Below are 15,357 nucleotides of genomic sequence, written 5' to 3'. Positions count from 1 at the left end.
AAGGTAAATATTTCATTGATAAACTTAGGCTAGAATGACAGCAAAACACCATTACGTTAGACAATTAACTCACTTATTCAAGTGAACTTAGCAGACGATTAAACTAGATACAAAACAAGATACCAAAGAAACATAAAAACCAGAGCCAAGGCGCTCAATTGCGATACTCCAAGCTTCATGAATCCATCTAGCTGCAGCTAGCTTGCACAGTCTGCCAAGCTATCAATACTGCGACTTAAGCCACAGTCAAGTTGAAAATCAGGCCCAACAACCCAATTCCAAAACTGACTTTTTTGTGGGCTTGACGCTATACCTAGGCACAAGAACCCCGAGTCCATTCCCATACCCTAACATGTTGCATTGTTGCTTGCTTGATTTGAATCAGGGTTCAGAAATCTAGGTCAGATTTCCTTCAACTGCAATTCGTCCATATTCGAACCCGAGTCCAGACCCAAACCCTAGTAAATTGCATTTGGATCTCCGACCGCAGATCAGCTTAGCGATCCCCTACCTTCTCCGACAGCCAATTTGCAGTCTTGTAACCCACAAAACTCACCTTCTGTCGCGATGCATCTACGAAACCAGAAACATCCACTTCTGTTGTCATGAGTCTCAACCAGTCAGATCCGCAATTCACCAACGCAAGCCCAGTCACCGCCCAATTCAACTTCTGATCTTTTACATCACTAGAGGTTACTCGTCTACTCCTAGACAGAGCACCATCAATAGTCTCAGATGCCTGATCGGCCTTGGAAAGAATTGGATCGGAGTCACGTCGTTGAAGCTGGAGAAGGCATCACCTCCTAAAGTCTTCGTCAAAGAGATTCCTTCACTACTAAATCGGTAGATCGAGAAGCCCGCCGCCTCTTGTGAGTGAAGATTGATTGCCCATAAAGGGTTGGGGTTTGCATCCACTAGAGGACTAGAGTATAAATTTGACATAAGGGTAGCAAAATGGTTAGAGTTATAAATTTGAAAGTCTAGAGTTATAAATTTGACATAAAGGTAGCAAAATGGCTAAAATAAAAACATAGGGTAACAAATTGGTTAATCAGGGCCCTTCCAATGAGGGATCCTCTTTTTTGTTCATTTTTAGGGATAGATCATTTGTCTAACTTTTCGATCACAAAATCAAATCTCCACCATTCAGATCAAATCTCCACCATTCAGTTCGTTGGGCTATATGAGTAGATCATTTCTGCAAATTTTCAGAAAATTTGGTGATCATTAAGTCATCCAAATGAAGGGTTTATTTTTAATAATCTTGAACGGTGTAGGTTTGACACAAGTGTTAAGTTTTTTGTTTTAATCTCAACCATTCAAGCTCATTAAAAAACAGATCTAATGGTGTGGACCTATCCCTAAAAATGAACAAAAATAGGGATCCCTCATTGAAAGGGCCCTGATTGGTTAATTTTATAAAGTTAAGATAGCAAATTAACAGAAATATAAGATAGGGTAATAAATTAACACTAAGGTGAATCTAAGATAACAAATTTGCCAGACAAAATTTGCTTAATCAATGTATTAGTGTAGTGTTTAAGTCCAGGCTCCTTCAACCCTACACTCGCAAAATGTTACGACTTGCATCCATTTTTGCTAAAAATCCGAATGCGATACACTGTACCATAGCATAAGAAAATGAAAAAAAAAAAACAAAACAAACGAGGGGTGTTTTGGTGAATATGAAGAATACGGAGGCTAAGTGTTGGCTGCTGAACAACCCAAAAAAAAAAGGGCAGTAAAAGGTAATGACGTAGGTGAAGATCTTCCTTCGGCTTGTCCCCTCTTCATATTCGGTACCGATCTCTCACTTCCCATCGCCTACCTCTCCCAGGTCCGATCAAAGACCTCCCTCCCTCTCAGCCCAAGGTACTCTCCCTCCAATCCCTCTCTCCCTTTCTTACTGGATCTCATTTATGCCTTTTCCTTCTCTGATCGATTGCGTTTCGTTTATTTCAATTTCCGTTACATCTTCTGTTAATATGCATATTATATGTTTTACTCCAAGCCTTAAATGGTTTTGTTCTCGTTTTTTATCGGATGTGTGAAGTTTTGGATATATTATGCTTTTACCTCATTCTGTTGTGTTGATTAGAATTGATTATATAGAATGATCAAGAAGTGTTTAGCTGAAAGCAACTTACTCCGATTGGTCACATAGGGGGAATGTTATATATGTCGATTTTTGATCGATTCTTTCTCATGCATACTCTGAAATGTGTTTTGACCATGGTTTCATTGAACAATGTTTTACGTATCGCGTTATTCCATTAATTTGACTCGAAATTTATATTTTATACTGACAGCACCTTCATATTTGCTATGAGAAGGTGCTTGTAGAGATTATAAGCAGAAAAAGGAGTAAATAAGTGCCATGCAGCTTCATTCTTGTTCCTCTGCTTTGCAAAGAAAGAGGTTTGACATGCTGAATAGAAGGCAATAAGGATTGCCCCGCTTGGATTGGCATTGTAATTTATTTTTGTTGTGGCGAAGACGTTATCAGCTTACTGACTTTAGGGCTCTAGTCCATTCAGTGAAGTTGGTACCGTCTTTGCATCATGCCATACTATATTCAGAGACTCTATAATATGTGCAAATCAAATCTTTCACCGACTGGACCTCTTTCGGAAGAAGCTCTCGAAAAAGTTCGCGTTAAACTAGGTACGAACTAATGCTCCTTTTATCTCCTGATCTGTTATACTGAGCATGATTCAGATGTGTTTAATTTCTGTTGCTCAATTTTCTAGTTTGACAATTATTTTACATTGCTAGTTGGAACATTAGAGAGTAAATTGTGTTTTTAAGTGAATTGTATCAGTTTAAAGAATGAAATGTACTGGTTTTTCCATGACAATGATGGAAAGACTATTGCCTACTCATGCTGAGTTCAACTGCTGCCCACTAAGTCATAAACCCATATAGTTTGCTCTCATGCAGACGCTATCTTATATACCGAGAACTGTAATTAACAATGCACTTTCAAAGAGCTCAATACTTTCTGAACATCTAGAAAATTAATAAACGTTGATTTTGTGTGGCCTTAGAAAACCATCAGAGAAACGTTCACACATATTAGAATCTTTCTCTTATGACATCTGGGTTAAACTGGGACCTTCATCGACTGGAAAAATAAAAATTCATTTGTTTGATCTGGTTTTCAGAGATCCTTTCTGCTGCCAAATAATTAAGAATCTTATTATTTAACCGTTACTTGCCAAACAAAATAAGACTAATTTTTGTCTCCTCAAGCTACTGTTGACCTCCTTGGTATCTAAAATTGTTACCACCAAAAGACTTTCTCAGATTTCCTGCATATGTATTTTTATGTATATGTCTTTTGCCACTACTAGCTTGAAGCCGTAATCATTTAGCTAAGACAAGGCACTATTGCTAGAGTAGCACTAAGTTTTATTGCATTCCAATTCCTGTACTTCTGTGAGATCATTGTGAATCTTTCCCCGAATTCGTCTTTTATCTTAAGACTAGCCTGCCTATTTATCTAATCATTAGTTTTAGCTGGATTAAAAAACCGTTTCTTCTGTTAGACAATCAAGCTCTTGCTGTTTACATAAATTAGTGAAAGAACAAGTTTTGGAAGTCTGTAATAATAATCTCACTGAACTGATCTTACTTCTGCTGACTTCTTTGGTGCCGATGTTAATGACCAGAACAAGACTTTGTCCATATTTTTCTTTCCATTCTGATGACAATCATCTTTTTCATTCCCTTGTACGGGTGAATGTTTAGAAGACAACACAAGTACATATATTTTTATAGTATGTACCTGGAATTTGAATGAGCATATAACTGAATCGGATTTGGAAGGAATTAGAATGAGAAGGTACGAAAAATTCAAATTCAGACATTCGCATGATGGTGTTTGTTAACTGTCTGGAATCAGCTAAACCATTATGACCACTAGAATGGCCATATCTGTATATTTTATAGTTTTCTTTTTTCATGGTATAGTACATGGCATCAAAACCGTTTTACATCGTGCCTAAATGGAACTCCATTATTTTTGATTCCCTTGGTAACAGTAAACTATAAACTGACCTGGAATGGGAGAGTTTTCATTTCCTTAGTATGTATATATTTGTATTTAGACAAGCAGGTACAAAACGTATTCATAAGCTTTATCTTCAAGCTTGTCCCAAGCTTCTTACAGGGCTATCATGCTTTGTTTGTGGGCCACTTCTCATTCCCTTAGAGTAAATTAATATTAATATCAGACACTTAGGTACCAAAGCTTATTCAGGAGATTCATTAAGCTTGTCTCAAGCATCTTTACAAGCATGGCCAGCATTGTGTATGTATCTGGCATCTAGTTTTACCATTACTCATGCATTACTTGTATATCACGCCCCTGACACTTTGTCAAATTGACTTATGCATGTTCATAATAATCACATGTTTATGTCTTGTGGAGCCAGGCTTCATGCTGCCTGACTCAATTTGTAGTCCCTGCGTACTTGCATTTACTCTGGAATTACCTTTACGTATTCTGTTTAAAATTACATTTTGTACAGAAATGTTCATTGCCCTTAGTTCTACCCTTCTAGAACTTATACCTTCCTTTAATTTTGTTTGCTTTTGTTTGCAAGTTAAGTCCTTGTGTAATCTCATGACATGTGTTTTTGTTGTGCACTCTCTGATGTTCGTTAATTACATTTTCAGAGAAAATCAAGCCTGCAGATGTAGGTTTAGAACAAGAGGCACAATTGGTACGCAACTGGCCAGGTGCTATGCTTGAGCGTAATGTGGATCATCAGTCACTGCCACCAATCAAATACTTGCATTTACATGAGTGCGATAGCTTCTCAGTGAGTACAGCGATCCAAGTCACTTGTTGATTAAAAATCCTTTTGGGTTCAAATCTATGGATTTTAGTTAATTACAGTTACGGTGTTTGACAGTTTTATGAATATATAAGTAAAAAAAGCATGAAAAGGTTGTTTTCATGTGTTCATGGGGAAAAATTTGCATACTTTAATAGTAGTATTACATTAACTCTAATAACTTAACATGTTTGGATTTAATTCTTAAAAATGATTAGAAATGTAATGTTTAGAATGAATTTGAATCCATTTTTTCCTCAATCTCCTACAAATAAAGCGTATTCTGTTTTTTATGACTTAATCTTCCCATACATAAGTCCTGCAAAGTCGAAGTTCACTCAAAGTTGTAAATTGAAGCTTGTGAGTGAAAGTAAAAGTTTAAAATCTTTGAACTTCTTTACATGTTTTTATGAGTTATTATTTCTTGTAGATGGGAATCTTTTGCATGCCACCTTCCTCTATCATACCCCTTCATAATCATCCAGGAATGACTGTGTTGAGCAAACTTATATATGGTACTTTGCTTGTTAATTCATATGACTGGCTTGATGTACCTGAGCCTGCCGATCCAACAGAAGGTACGTTCTTTCACAGTATCTCTCATTTACTTTATTAGATTTAGTAAGTTGGTCTTTCCTGCATGCCTTACAAAGTTGAGCATAAGTTAATGTGTAAATGTACACATTTCTATGCTAAAGGGTTTTTGTTTTTTATGTTAGGAAATTGCCTGATGTGTTTCCCCAATTCCCAAGCCATCTGTCTTTTAGCTTATTATATATTTATAGTTTCTCATTCTGAAATTCTTTTGGCTTGTTTATGTTCGTGTGTTGATATTAATATTTTCACATCTGAATGTAGATGAATGTGTTGAAGTTTTACCATGACTTTATCATGGATACAAAACAAAGAGAAAAGTATGCCATTTTAACGACTAATTAGAAAGACATCAGCTTTCATTGCTAGAAGTCAGGAGTTTTCTTTGTTTCAGATCTTGCTATACACGAAGTGGGGCTCCTTTTCTTTTTACGAAAAAGACGTGCATACTTAATGGTTCATTATTCATTTAAATTCCACCACACTACTTAAAGTGTTGGCAAATGAAGTTTGAACCAAAAGGCTATGAGTTTTCTTTTTTTGGATGTTCTTATATGATATATCCTTCTTAGGCGTTTGGCAGTAAAAAAGGACAGAAATGCATCGTCTTTCAAATCGAGGAGTGACACGTTCCCTCTTTGCTGGGTGGTAATCTAGTTGAGGCATATGTGGATGGTTGTATTATCACTTAGGAATACTGTTTGCATCTTACTCGAGACATGTCATTATTTTCATCAAGTCGGGTCAGAAAATATTCGACGTCCATGTTTTTCTTCTGGGGGTTTATGCCTTTATATGGTTGGTACCATTTGTTGGAAGCCATCAACAATTTGATATCCTAGATTGGTTGAATGCTGGTATGCTGTTTACAAGGTAACCGCGCTTGCATCAGTTAACATGGTTTCTGGTTGTATCATACTGCCCTTATTTCTTTGGGGGTTAGGAGGATATATTTGGTAAAACTTTGGGGTCTTGGCTTCTTGGGATATATGGTTTCTAGTTATATGGCTATATGGTATAACTTTGGGGATTTGGCATGACTCCTGCAGATCGTCCTGTCCAGCTTAACACAGAGTGACGTTAACGTCAGCAGAGCTGTTGGCTAAAAATTTTACTGAATTGATTGAGCTGGTTTTCATAGAGCTGACTGTGGGCTAATAATCAGGAAGGTCTACAACCTATAATCCTATATAAAAGTGTGCCTTTTATTTGTTATATAGTGTACTGATTATCTTTTCAAAGGGAAGTAATCTTCTTGATTTTCTTTAGTGAGTTGTGAGCGTGATGTTTTATCTCGTTAATTTTGAAGGCATTAGTGGTCAGGTTGAAGCTGCAAAACTCTTTTTTTGCTTATATTTTAGAGAGATATCATGACTTAAAGATGTTGGGGGATAATTGAGTTGGTCTTAGTTCACCACTTACCAGATTTTAATATTGATCCCTGGATATCCTTGATGTTGTGATCTGCAATTTTAGATTCTAATATTCAGATAACTGATCCAAAGATTTTAAGCCTAAAGGAGAATATTTTAAATGTACTCTTAGTAATGTTTTTGATAATATTGTAATTTATGGGAAATAAATTTTTCTTGTTTATGTATTTGTTGTGTCGGAGGATGGGTGAGATATAAGAGGTTTTTGCTTCGCATGCTGATAGATATTTATCTGGGGGATGAGATGTGCACGTACCAAGGACTTGCATGAATGACTATGGTTTGACCGTAGCATGTAAGAGACGCGCTAAGAGGTGTTTGAATGATCTCATTCCTTTTTTTTTTTTTTTTTTTTTCCGCATATCATTTTGATGGTGCCCCAAATGCAATATGGTAGTCTTCATTGCAAACTCCCTGCCAATGCTGTGATAGATGATCCATCTCTTTCCTAATACCATCCTAATGATTGGAAAGTCAAGTACCAACCAGGGTAATAGCGGTAACTTGATTAATATGTATCAGGGTCTGCTAACATTTATGTCATGTTAAGAGACAGCAACTTTTCTCTTTTTCCAATGTTGTTTTATATGTATATAAGAGAGTTGGAAAATGTTGGTCACGTTCTTCTTTGCCCATTTGCATGAATTTTATTGTTGATGTTGCTCACATAAGCTAACATCTGCTAGAAGATCCAGCCTCTTGTTTTGCTTTATTTTCAAAAAGCCACAAGTTGTTGGGGTTTGAAGGGAGGGAAAAGTAATGGGAAATTGTGTTTCTGGTGACACTGTTTTGGTGACTCTAGGTACTTTGGTTGGATAGTAGTTGTATAGTATCTGACAGCTTTCAAGAAGAGGTTGTTTTATTTTTGTTGGATAAAATTGTGTTGTTTTGCATCCTGTCAGAATTACCAATGGTTAACGATGGCTCTGATGGGTGGTTTTGAAGGAAGAGACTCAGAATGGCTGGCAAATAGAACTTTTGCACATTTTCGATAATTTCTTTGGTACCCAGAAAAGCCCCCAAACCTGCTTACTTGTGGACTCGCAGCTCGAGATTGAGGCATCCCGCTGAACCCTACAATATTTAGTGGATCTGAACCCCAGACCACATTTGAAAACCATGGGCTTGACCTATCATACTAACCCCTTGAGGCTTTATAAGATTGTTAGAGCTTATCAACCGTATTTGTTTTTGTGTTCACCTTGTTGTCTTCCAATGATTATGTAGTTTTCTTGTTATCTAAACAAAATTTTGTCTGGGAAGAAAAAAAAAAAAAATTCAGACTAAGATATACTTGTTTGATGATTAAATAAGCAAGCATTGGCTTGCTGGTTGTTTGCTTCCCCAATGTCCCATCCCATGCCCCTCCTTTTAACGACATCTATACTTTTTTATTTTTGCAGCAAGACCTGCGAAGCTGGTCAGAGATGTTGAGATGACAGCTCCTTGCCCAGCAACAGTTCTTTATCCCACAAGTGGTGGCAATATCCATAGTTTCACAGCGATAACTCCCTGTGCCATATTTGACATCTTAGCTCCACCTTATTCTTCGGAAGATGGTCGACACTGCACTTATTTCCGGAAGTCCTCGAGAAAAGATCTGCCTGGTAATGAAGTTTATCTATCTTTATTGTTTCAGTTCTGGAAATTCCATTGTTCTCTGTGCTATGGACATTTAACTGGTAGGATTTCCTTAACTGTGTTGTGTTCTTTGGCTTTGTTTGGAATGCAGATGATCTCGAGTATGATGGAGTCACTGCACCTCAGGTGACTTGGTTAGAAGAGTTTCAACCTCCCGACAACTTTGTGATTCGGAGAGGGCTGTACAAGGGTCCTGTTATTCGAACTTGAGAAGCCCCATTTTGTTGTTTATAGGATTTTAGTTAAATTTGCTTCTCACGATAGGAAACATTGAGGGGAAAGTGTGGCAAATGAGTTGTTGAAGCCATGGCAATAATTAATTTTTGGCTATGTAATTTGGGCATTCGGCTTGTACATAATATTATACCGTTTGTTGCCTGATTCACTGACCTCACATTGAGACTAGTGAAGTAGTCACTGAAAGATTAGGGAAAAGACTCCTGGACAATTTTACATATTTTGTTGGGATTGTCTAATTTTTGTCAATAAAGATGTTAGTCATGTTACCGTACGCCTTCTAGGCATGGTCGTTGGTTGTATTTGCTTTCCCGTTCCACCAAGTTGATTAGGAAGATTTAGTTCCTTGGTCTAGGTTTCTGGCAGAGTGGGTTAGAAAAAGCTCCAATGAAGATGTCCTTTGAACTTCTGAAGACAATGGTGATACTTTCTCGAATATTCACTATTTTGATCGTTTTGAATACAATTTTGCAAGAACTTAATTATTTGTTCTTTTTCTTTGATAATATTTCGCAGTTACGTCTTAAAGAAAGAACCCTGCCATTTTTGATGAGCTTGCAAATTCAGGACACATTTTAATCAAGACAGTAAGAACATCCACCGGTCCACGTACTAGTCTAGACAGTATAGAAACCCTAGCCATTTCCGAAAAAAGATTCATGACACATTTTCAATCTAGACAGTAAGAACATCCACCGGTCCACATACTAGTCTAGACAGTATCGAAACCCTAGCCATTTCCGAAAAAAGAATTGGCAGCTCCCCCGGCAAACAACCACCAATTTCAGTCGCTCAAATTGCACGGGAGAGGGCGCACCAACCACACCAAATGTACCAGCCAGCTTCATAGCCACATTTCAGGCAAGCCTTTCTATACGAAAATAGAAGTATTAACAAATTACTTTCAGGGATTTTGAAATCCGATTATTGGAATTCAAAATAAATAAACAAGTAACATGCACAATGGTCGGAGTGTTTGGATTTTCTTGCTGCCTGCCAACTTACCCACTACTAATCCTACGTAACTGGCAAATGGCACAGGTTCTTATTGACTGCCTCAACCACAAAGGTGACAAAGCACAGGTTTCTTGGCGTATTCAGTCCTTAATTCAAGATATATCCGCAACTTAATTAGCTTCTCAATGTCAAACTGTGATCTTTCGACATATATATTCATCGCGAAGAAAACTTTGTGGCAGACAAATTGGCTGGTTTAGATCATAATTGTATCCAACCTCAAGTTTGGTTCTCTTGCCTTCCTCTCTTTGTGTCCCCAGCGTTCCACTGCATCAGCTGGGAAGAGAAGTAGTTAGGGGCTTCTTGTTGTAGTTTTCCTGCTTTTCTTCTTCTCCATAAAAAAAAACGAAAAAAAAACTAGGCAAATGACACAGAAGCATGCAAACAAAGAAAGCTCATATATTCAGCTACAGGCCTACAGCTGCTTAAACGCCTCCGCAAAACAAGCACATGTGATTATGTGAATCTGAGCTAGGCTACTACGTACACAGGTAGATTGATCTTATAGAAACCCTAATATATCAAAATATATGATATACGTATACCTATGTTAGATTCTTCATTTTGCTATTGTTTAGTTAATTAGGTACGCTCTTAAAACACATGTATATGCAATCTTTCGGTAAATCCTATGTATATTCTGAGTCTGGTGGTAAATCCTGCAGTATATAGAAATGAACAAAAAAAAGGAATCCCTAATTGGAAGGGTCATGTGTGTGTATATATATATATACAAGCTTTCTTGGCTAAGGATGTTCTTATTTATTCTTATGCTAATTTCCACTTTAGACCAACTTTTCGTTCGAATTTTCACATCTCCACCGTCTAGTCTTTAGGTACTAACGTGTAAATCATCTCTGTAAATTTTCAGCCAATTTGGTTATCATTAAGGCACTCAAACTCGATTAAATCAATGGACGAATTGAATTCTGTCGAACTTGAACCGTTCATGTTTATAACAGAAAAACGCAGTTTTGAGTGCTTAACGATTATCAAATGGGTTGAAAATTTGCAGAGATAATCTACACGTTAGCCCTTAAGGACTAGATGTGAAAATTTGAATGAAAAGTAAGTATAAAGTAGAAATCCATACTGTAAGAATAAATAAGGACACCCTTAGTAGATAATCACTATATACAGGCTTTCTTGGTCCATCTTTTCTTTTTCTTGTTCCATCTTTTCCTTTTCTTTTATATATGAACCAGTCATTGCTTCGTCAATGGTCGTTGCACCTAGTGGCAAGGTGAAGCTGAGTGTTGTAGGATTTATCCTCCGAAGACAACATAGTGGGAAAGCAGTACTTTTGGTGATTATACTTCGTATTAGTCGAGTTATCTTTTCGGTGTGTCACTGTGACATCAAAGCAAATAGAGTAGCCATAAGCACACTCTTTGCTAGTTGGTGACTAGTTGAGTACATGTTTGTAGAGATTCTAATATCATTTCAGCCTTTCAGATCTTTGTAATCAGGGGTTTAGACTTTATGTCCCTTTTTGTATTCGACTGTTTCATTAATCAAGGCTTCAGGAAAAAAAACAAAAAACAACAACCAGTTATCTAGAAGATCTTTAAAATGATCGTAGCACAAAATCAATGTTTTATGGTTTCACAGTAAGTAGCGAACACAATTTCAATATTGCCACATTCTGTAAATCTGATGCTGCAAATATCTTTTTTTGCACTGGTTTCATCCGATATAAAAAATCGGACTTCCTTCACTTCACCATGTTCAATACTTATTGTCCCACTGAATCGGGTTTTAGATGGCTCGTTGATGAAATCATACTAGGTGATATTTAGCCTTACCTGGAAAACAATTTCCGCCGTTTTACAAAGCCATACAAGTTAAGACACACATACATGATAGGCATGCAAAAACAGAAAAAGAGAGCTTAAGATACAGGAGGCATACCGTGTTCCAGTTGAGTTCGCCTTTGATTTTCATTTTGTTATTAAGAAAGTTTGTTGAGCCTCCATATAATCCATGTTTGTTGTTATCATGCATGAAACAACGCAAATTAAGTAGTAAACGTCAGTAAGTTTTAATTAGACGCATAAGACCCAAGAGAATTGGTAATTTTGTTAACCCATGTCACGAGACCCGATCTCTTACTCTTCCTCATCAAAACACTTTCTTTAATCCTTCGAATAATTGTCTTCACTTGCAAGAATCTCGATCTCTCTCTAGGTCTTGATCAAACAGCTATAGCTAGAGATTACACACATTTCAAGTCAAATTTGGGTGTCTTTTAGCCAACCCTACCCCTTGATACCTCTTTCTTGTCTTCCCAAAACAAATGGTCTGTTTTTCATGAAATGACAATTGTGGAAATTCTCTCTAAGATGACTTGGAAAGTAAATACTTGGCCGCTGGGGATACGTTAGAGGAAAGAGACAAGATGAGGGAATATCATATATATTTGGGGTCAAGTTTTCCTGATTCCCAGTTTTCACGCTCTAAAAAAGCATTTCCTCCATCTATTTTAATTTAATTAATTAGTTCTGCTCAAGTAACTCAATCATCATCTATATATATATATACAGGCCGGATGTAGAGCGGACGTCCGCACTCCGGCTTAAAGTGCGGACTTCGTCCGTTCACTACCAGGACAAGCATTTTAGCCGATGAAAAAGTTTCGTCGGCCTGTTAACTTAATTCGTCGGTTAAGATCTTACCCGACGAGCCATCGTCGGCTAAGATTTCGTTGGGAAAAGGTCGTCGGCGATGACTTTAGCCGACGAAATTTTTATTTTTGTCGGCTATAGTCCCACAGTTAGCCGACGAAAAACATGTCGTCGGTTTTTTTCCCAGACTTTAGCCGACGAAACAATTAAGATATTTGTCGGCTAAAGTGTGTAATAAATAATTAAAAAATAACTATAGCCGACGAACTTTAGTATATTTCGTCGGCTAAACCTTATAAAAAAATTTAAAAAAAATAACTATATTTCGTCGGCTAAACCTTATAAAAAAAATTCAAAAATAACTATAGCCGACGAATTATGGCATAATTCGTCGGACTAAACCTTAATAAAAAAAATTAAAAAATACTATAGCCGACGAATATAGTATTTAAATATCGTTGACTAAAGTTGCTGGGTTTTGAAAAAAAAACTACAGAAACTTTCGGCCACCTCCAATCACGACCAAAATTTGATAGAATCTTCCTCTCAACATTTCGAACAACTTTCTAGAAGAAGTCGAAGCTCAATTCTAAGCCTAAATAGGTCAATCAACTCAAAATATAAAAATCCTCAATTTTAAACCTTAAAAACTTCAAATCTTCGATTCTCTTCACACACACCGAATCGAGCTACCAAATTCTAGGGGAATGTAGTACTAATCAAACTCAACTTATCCATATATAGAACTCACCAAATGGTGACCTAAGGAAGGAGAAATTCGATCGACACCGAATCCGAACCGGCGGAGTTTTAAAGCTCGATTTATCCCTCACGGCGGTGCCACTCGATGCACCACCTATCCAGCAATGAAGTAGAGACGACGGCGAAGCTTTTGGGACAACTGTGGCGGTCTCCGGTGGCTTAACAGCGAAGCTAGGCCGAGAAAGAAAATCTGGCAGATAATAGACTTCTTACCATCCATCTTGGCCTATATAAAGAACTTTAGCCGACGAAATTCTTTATTTTCGTCGGCTAAACTCTTTTGAAAATTTTGGTTGACCGCCAAAAAATTTGGTTGAAAATTTTGAAAATTTTTCGACTTTAGCCGACGACTTTTCATATATTTTCGTCGGCTAAAGTCCTTTGAAAATTTTCCTCCAACTTTGGTTTACCGCCCAAAAAATTTTGAAATTTTTTGACCTTAGCCGACGACTTTTTTAATATCTCGTCGGCTAAAGTCTATAAATTCACGAAAACGCTCATATCTCCCCCTATAATGTAGTTTGGTCAAACCTTCCACACGAAAAAAATCTCACATAGATGAGACGCAACCGCCTATATAAAAATTTTGAGACATTTACCTTCCGACGATAGGGCTCCCCATAGGGAATAATAACGGTAAATAGGGTTAACCGCTACTATCGGCACCGAGACTTTACCCGATTTACGTGATTTTTGAACCATAGCCGTATTTCACCATTCTGAACACATCTTATTTCACGAGATTTTTGATAATTTTGCTTCCTATGTAGAGTTGGTTCACAAAGTTGTATAACCTACTAAACAAGTTATACAACATTAGTAGACACGTTGTGATTCCGATGACTAAAATTCACAAACCAAAATTCGACCGTCAGATATGATCATTATGACGAAAGATGTCTATGTTAAAAAATTCAACTGGATCCGACAACGTTAAGGGCTCGATCGAAACGGTCAACCATAATCCATCGTCACTTATCACACGAAAACGCTCATATCTCCCTCTATATTACGTAGTTTGGTCAAACCTTCCACACAAAAAACTCTCACGTAGATGAGACGCAACTGCCCATATAAAAATTTTGAGACATTTACCTTCTGATGATAGGGCTCCCCCATAGGGAATAATAATGGTAAATAGTAGACACGTTGTGATTCCGATGACTAAAATTCACAAACCAAAATTGGACCGTCAGATATGATCATTATGACGAAAGATGTCTATGGTAAAAAATTCAACTGGATTCGACAACGTTAAGGGCTCGATCCAAACGGTCAACTCTAATCAAAAATAAGAAAACTGCATTTTGAAGCCCTAAATGGACTCGGATGGCCAAAAAGGCCTATACATCATGGGGTTAGCGATGAGTTTGACTCGTAGCGCCGTTACGCTTCCGGAAAGGTATCACAATAGTCAATCAGACACCAAATGCCAAATCTGCAGCATAGTGAATAATAAGAGTAAATTGCATTGACCGTAACTATCGGCACCGAGACTTTACCGGAATACCTTGATTTTTCAACCGTAGACGTATTTCACCATTATGGTCATATCTTATTTCACGACTTTTTTGCGTTTGAAGGTTCTACGTATAGTTTTTTTTTTTTCCATATGAGTTGTTGTCCAGATCTGCAAATATAAGACACTTTAGCCGACGAAATTATATTTTTCGTCGGCTAAAGTTTGAAAATTTCGTCGGCTAAACTTTTAAAAATTTCGTCGGCTAAAGTTCACAGACTATAGCCGACGAAAAAAATTATTCAGCCGACGAAATATTAATTTCGTCGGCTAAAGTTGACCATAGCCGACGAAAATTTTAAATTAGCCGACGAAAAAAAAATTCATCGGCCTGGTTTTTTTATTTTCGTCGGCTAAAGTCTTTCTTCTGGTAGTGGTTCTCTGCAGTCTCACGCCGGCGACGGCTTCTCTCCTTCCCGGACGACAGCACAGGCTTCCAGGACGGCTTCTCTCATTTCAGGACTGGCCGGCGACAAGTTTTCCGGCCAACCTTGATCAATTATGGTGTTTTCCGCCCAGAGCTTCAATCCGGCCGGAAAACTTGTCGCCGGCCAATCCTGGAAGGAGAGAAACCGTCCTGGAAGCCTGTGTTGTCGTCCGGGAAGGAGAGAAGCCGTCGCCGGCGTGAGACGGCAAAGAACGGACGAAGTCCGCACTTTAAGCCAGAGTGCGGACGTCCGCTCTCTATC

At 37.6% G+C, this 15,357-nt stretch overlaps 1 protein-coding gene across 1 annotated transcript; it reads left to right on the top strand.

Annotated features, from left to right (window-relative positions):
* Nucleotides 1-1,718: 1,718 nt before the first annotated feature.
* On the top strand, nucleotides 1,719-9,305 carry LOC101309463 (2-aminoethanethiol dioxygenase-like). Its single transcript, XM_004303141.1, has 6 exons — nucleotides 1,719-1,872; nucleotides 2,334-2,664; nucleotides 4,681-4,826; nucleotides 5,272-5,419; nucleotides 8,272-8,475; nucleotides 8,601-9,305. Exons 2-6 carry the CDS (start codon nucleotides 2,562-2,564, stop codon nucleotides 8,717-8,719), a joined length of 720 nt encoding a protein of 239 aa, XP_004303189.1. The 5' UTR covers nucleotides 1,719-1,872; nucleotides 2,334-2,561; the 3' UTR covers nucleotides 8,720-9,305.
* Nucleotides 9,306-15,357: the final 6,052 nt, after the last annotated feature.

Source organism: Fragaria vesca, linkage group LG6, assembly GCF_000184155.1.
Source record: "Fragaria vesca subsp. vesca linkage group LG6, FraVesHawaii_1.0, whole genome shotgun sequence".
NCBI classification, from domain to species: Eukaryota; Viridiplantae; Streptophyta; class Magnoliopsida; order Rosales; family Rosaceae; genus Fragaria; species Fragaria vesca.
This window is presented reverse-complemented; position numbering and strand designations above follow the sequence as displayed.

Bases quoted from the DNA above. Each gene is read 5' to 3' on its own strand.
- LOC101309463 (XM_004303141.1), top strand. From the start codon at position 2,562: ATGCCATACTATATTCAGAGACTCTATAATATGTGCAAATCAAATCTT. The intron at 2,665-4,680 runs GTACGAACTAAT...TTACATTTTCAG, and splicing joins AAAAGTTCGCGTTAAACTAG to AGAAAATCAAGCCTGCAGAT. The intron at 5,420-8,271 runs GTACGTTCTTTC...TTATTTTTGCAG, and splicing joins GCCTGCCGATCCAACAGAAG to CAAGACCTGCGAAGCTGGTC.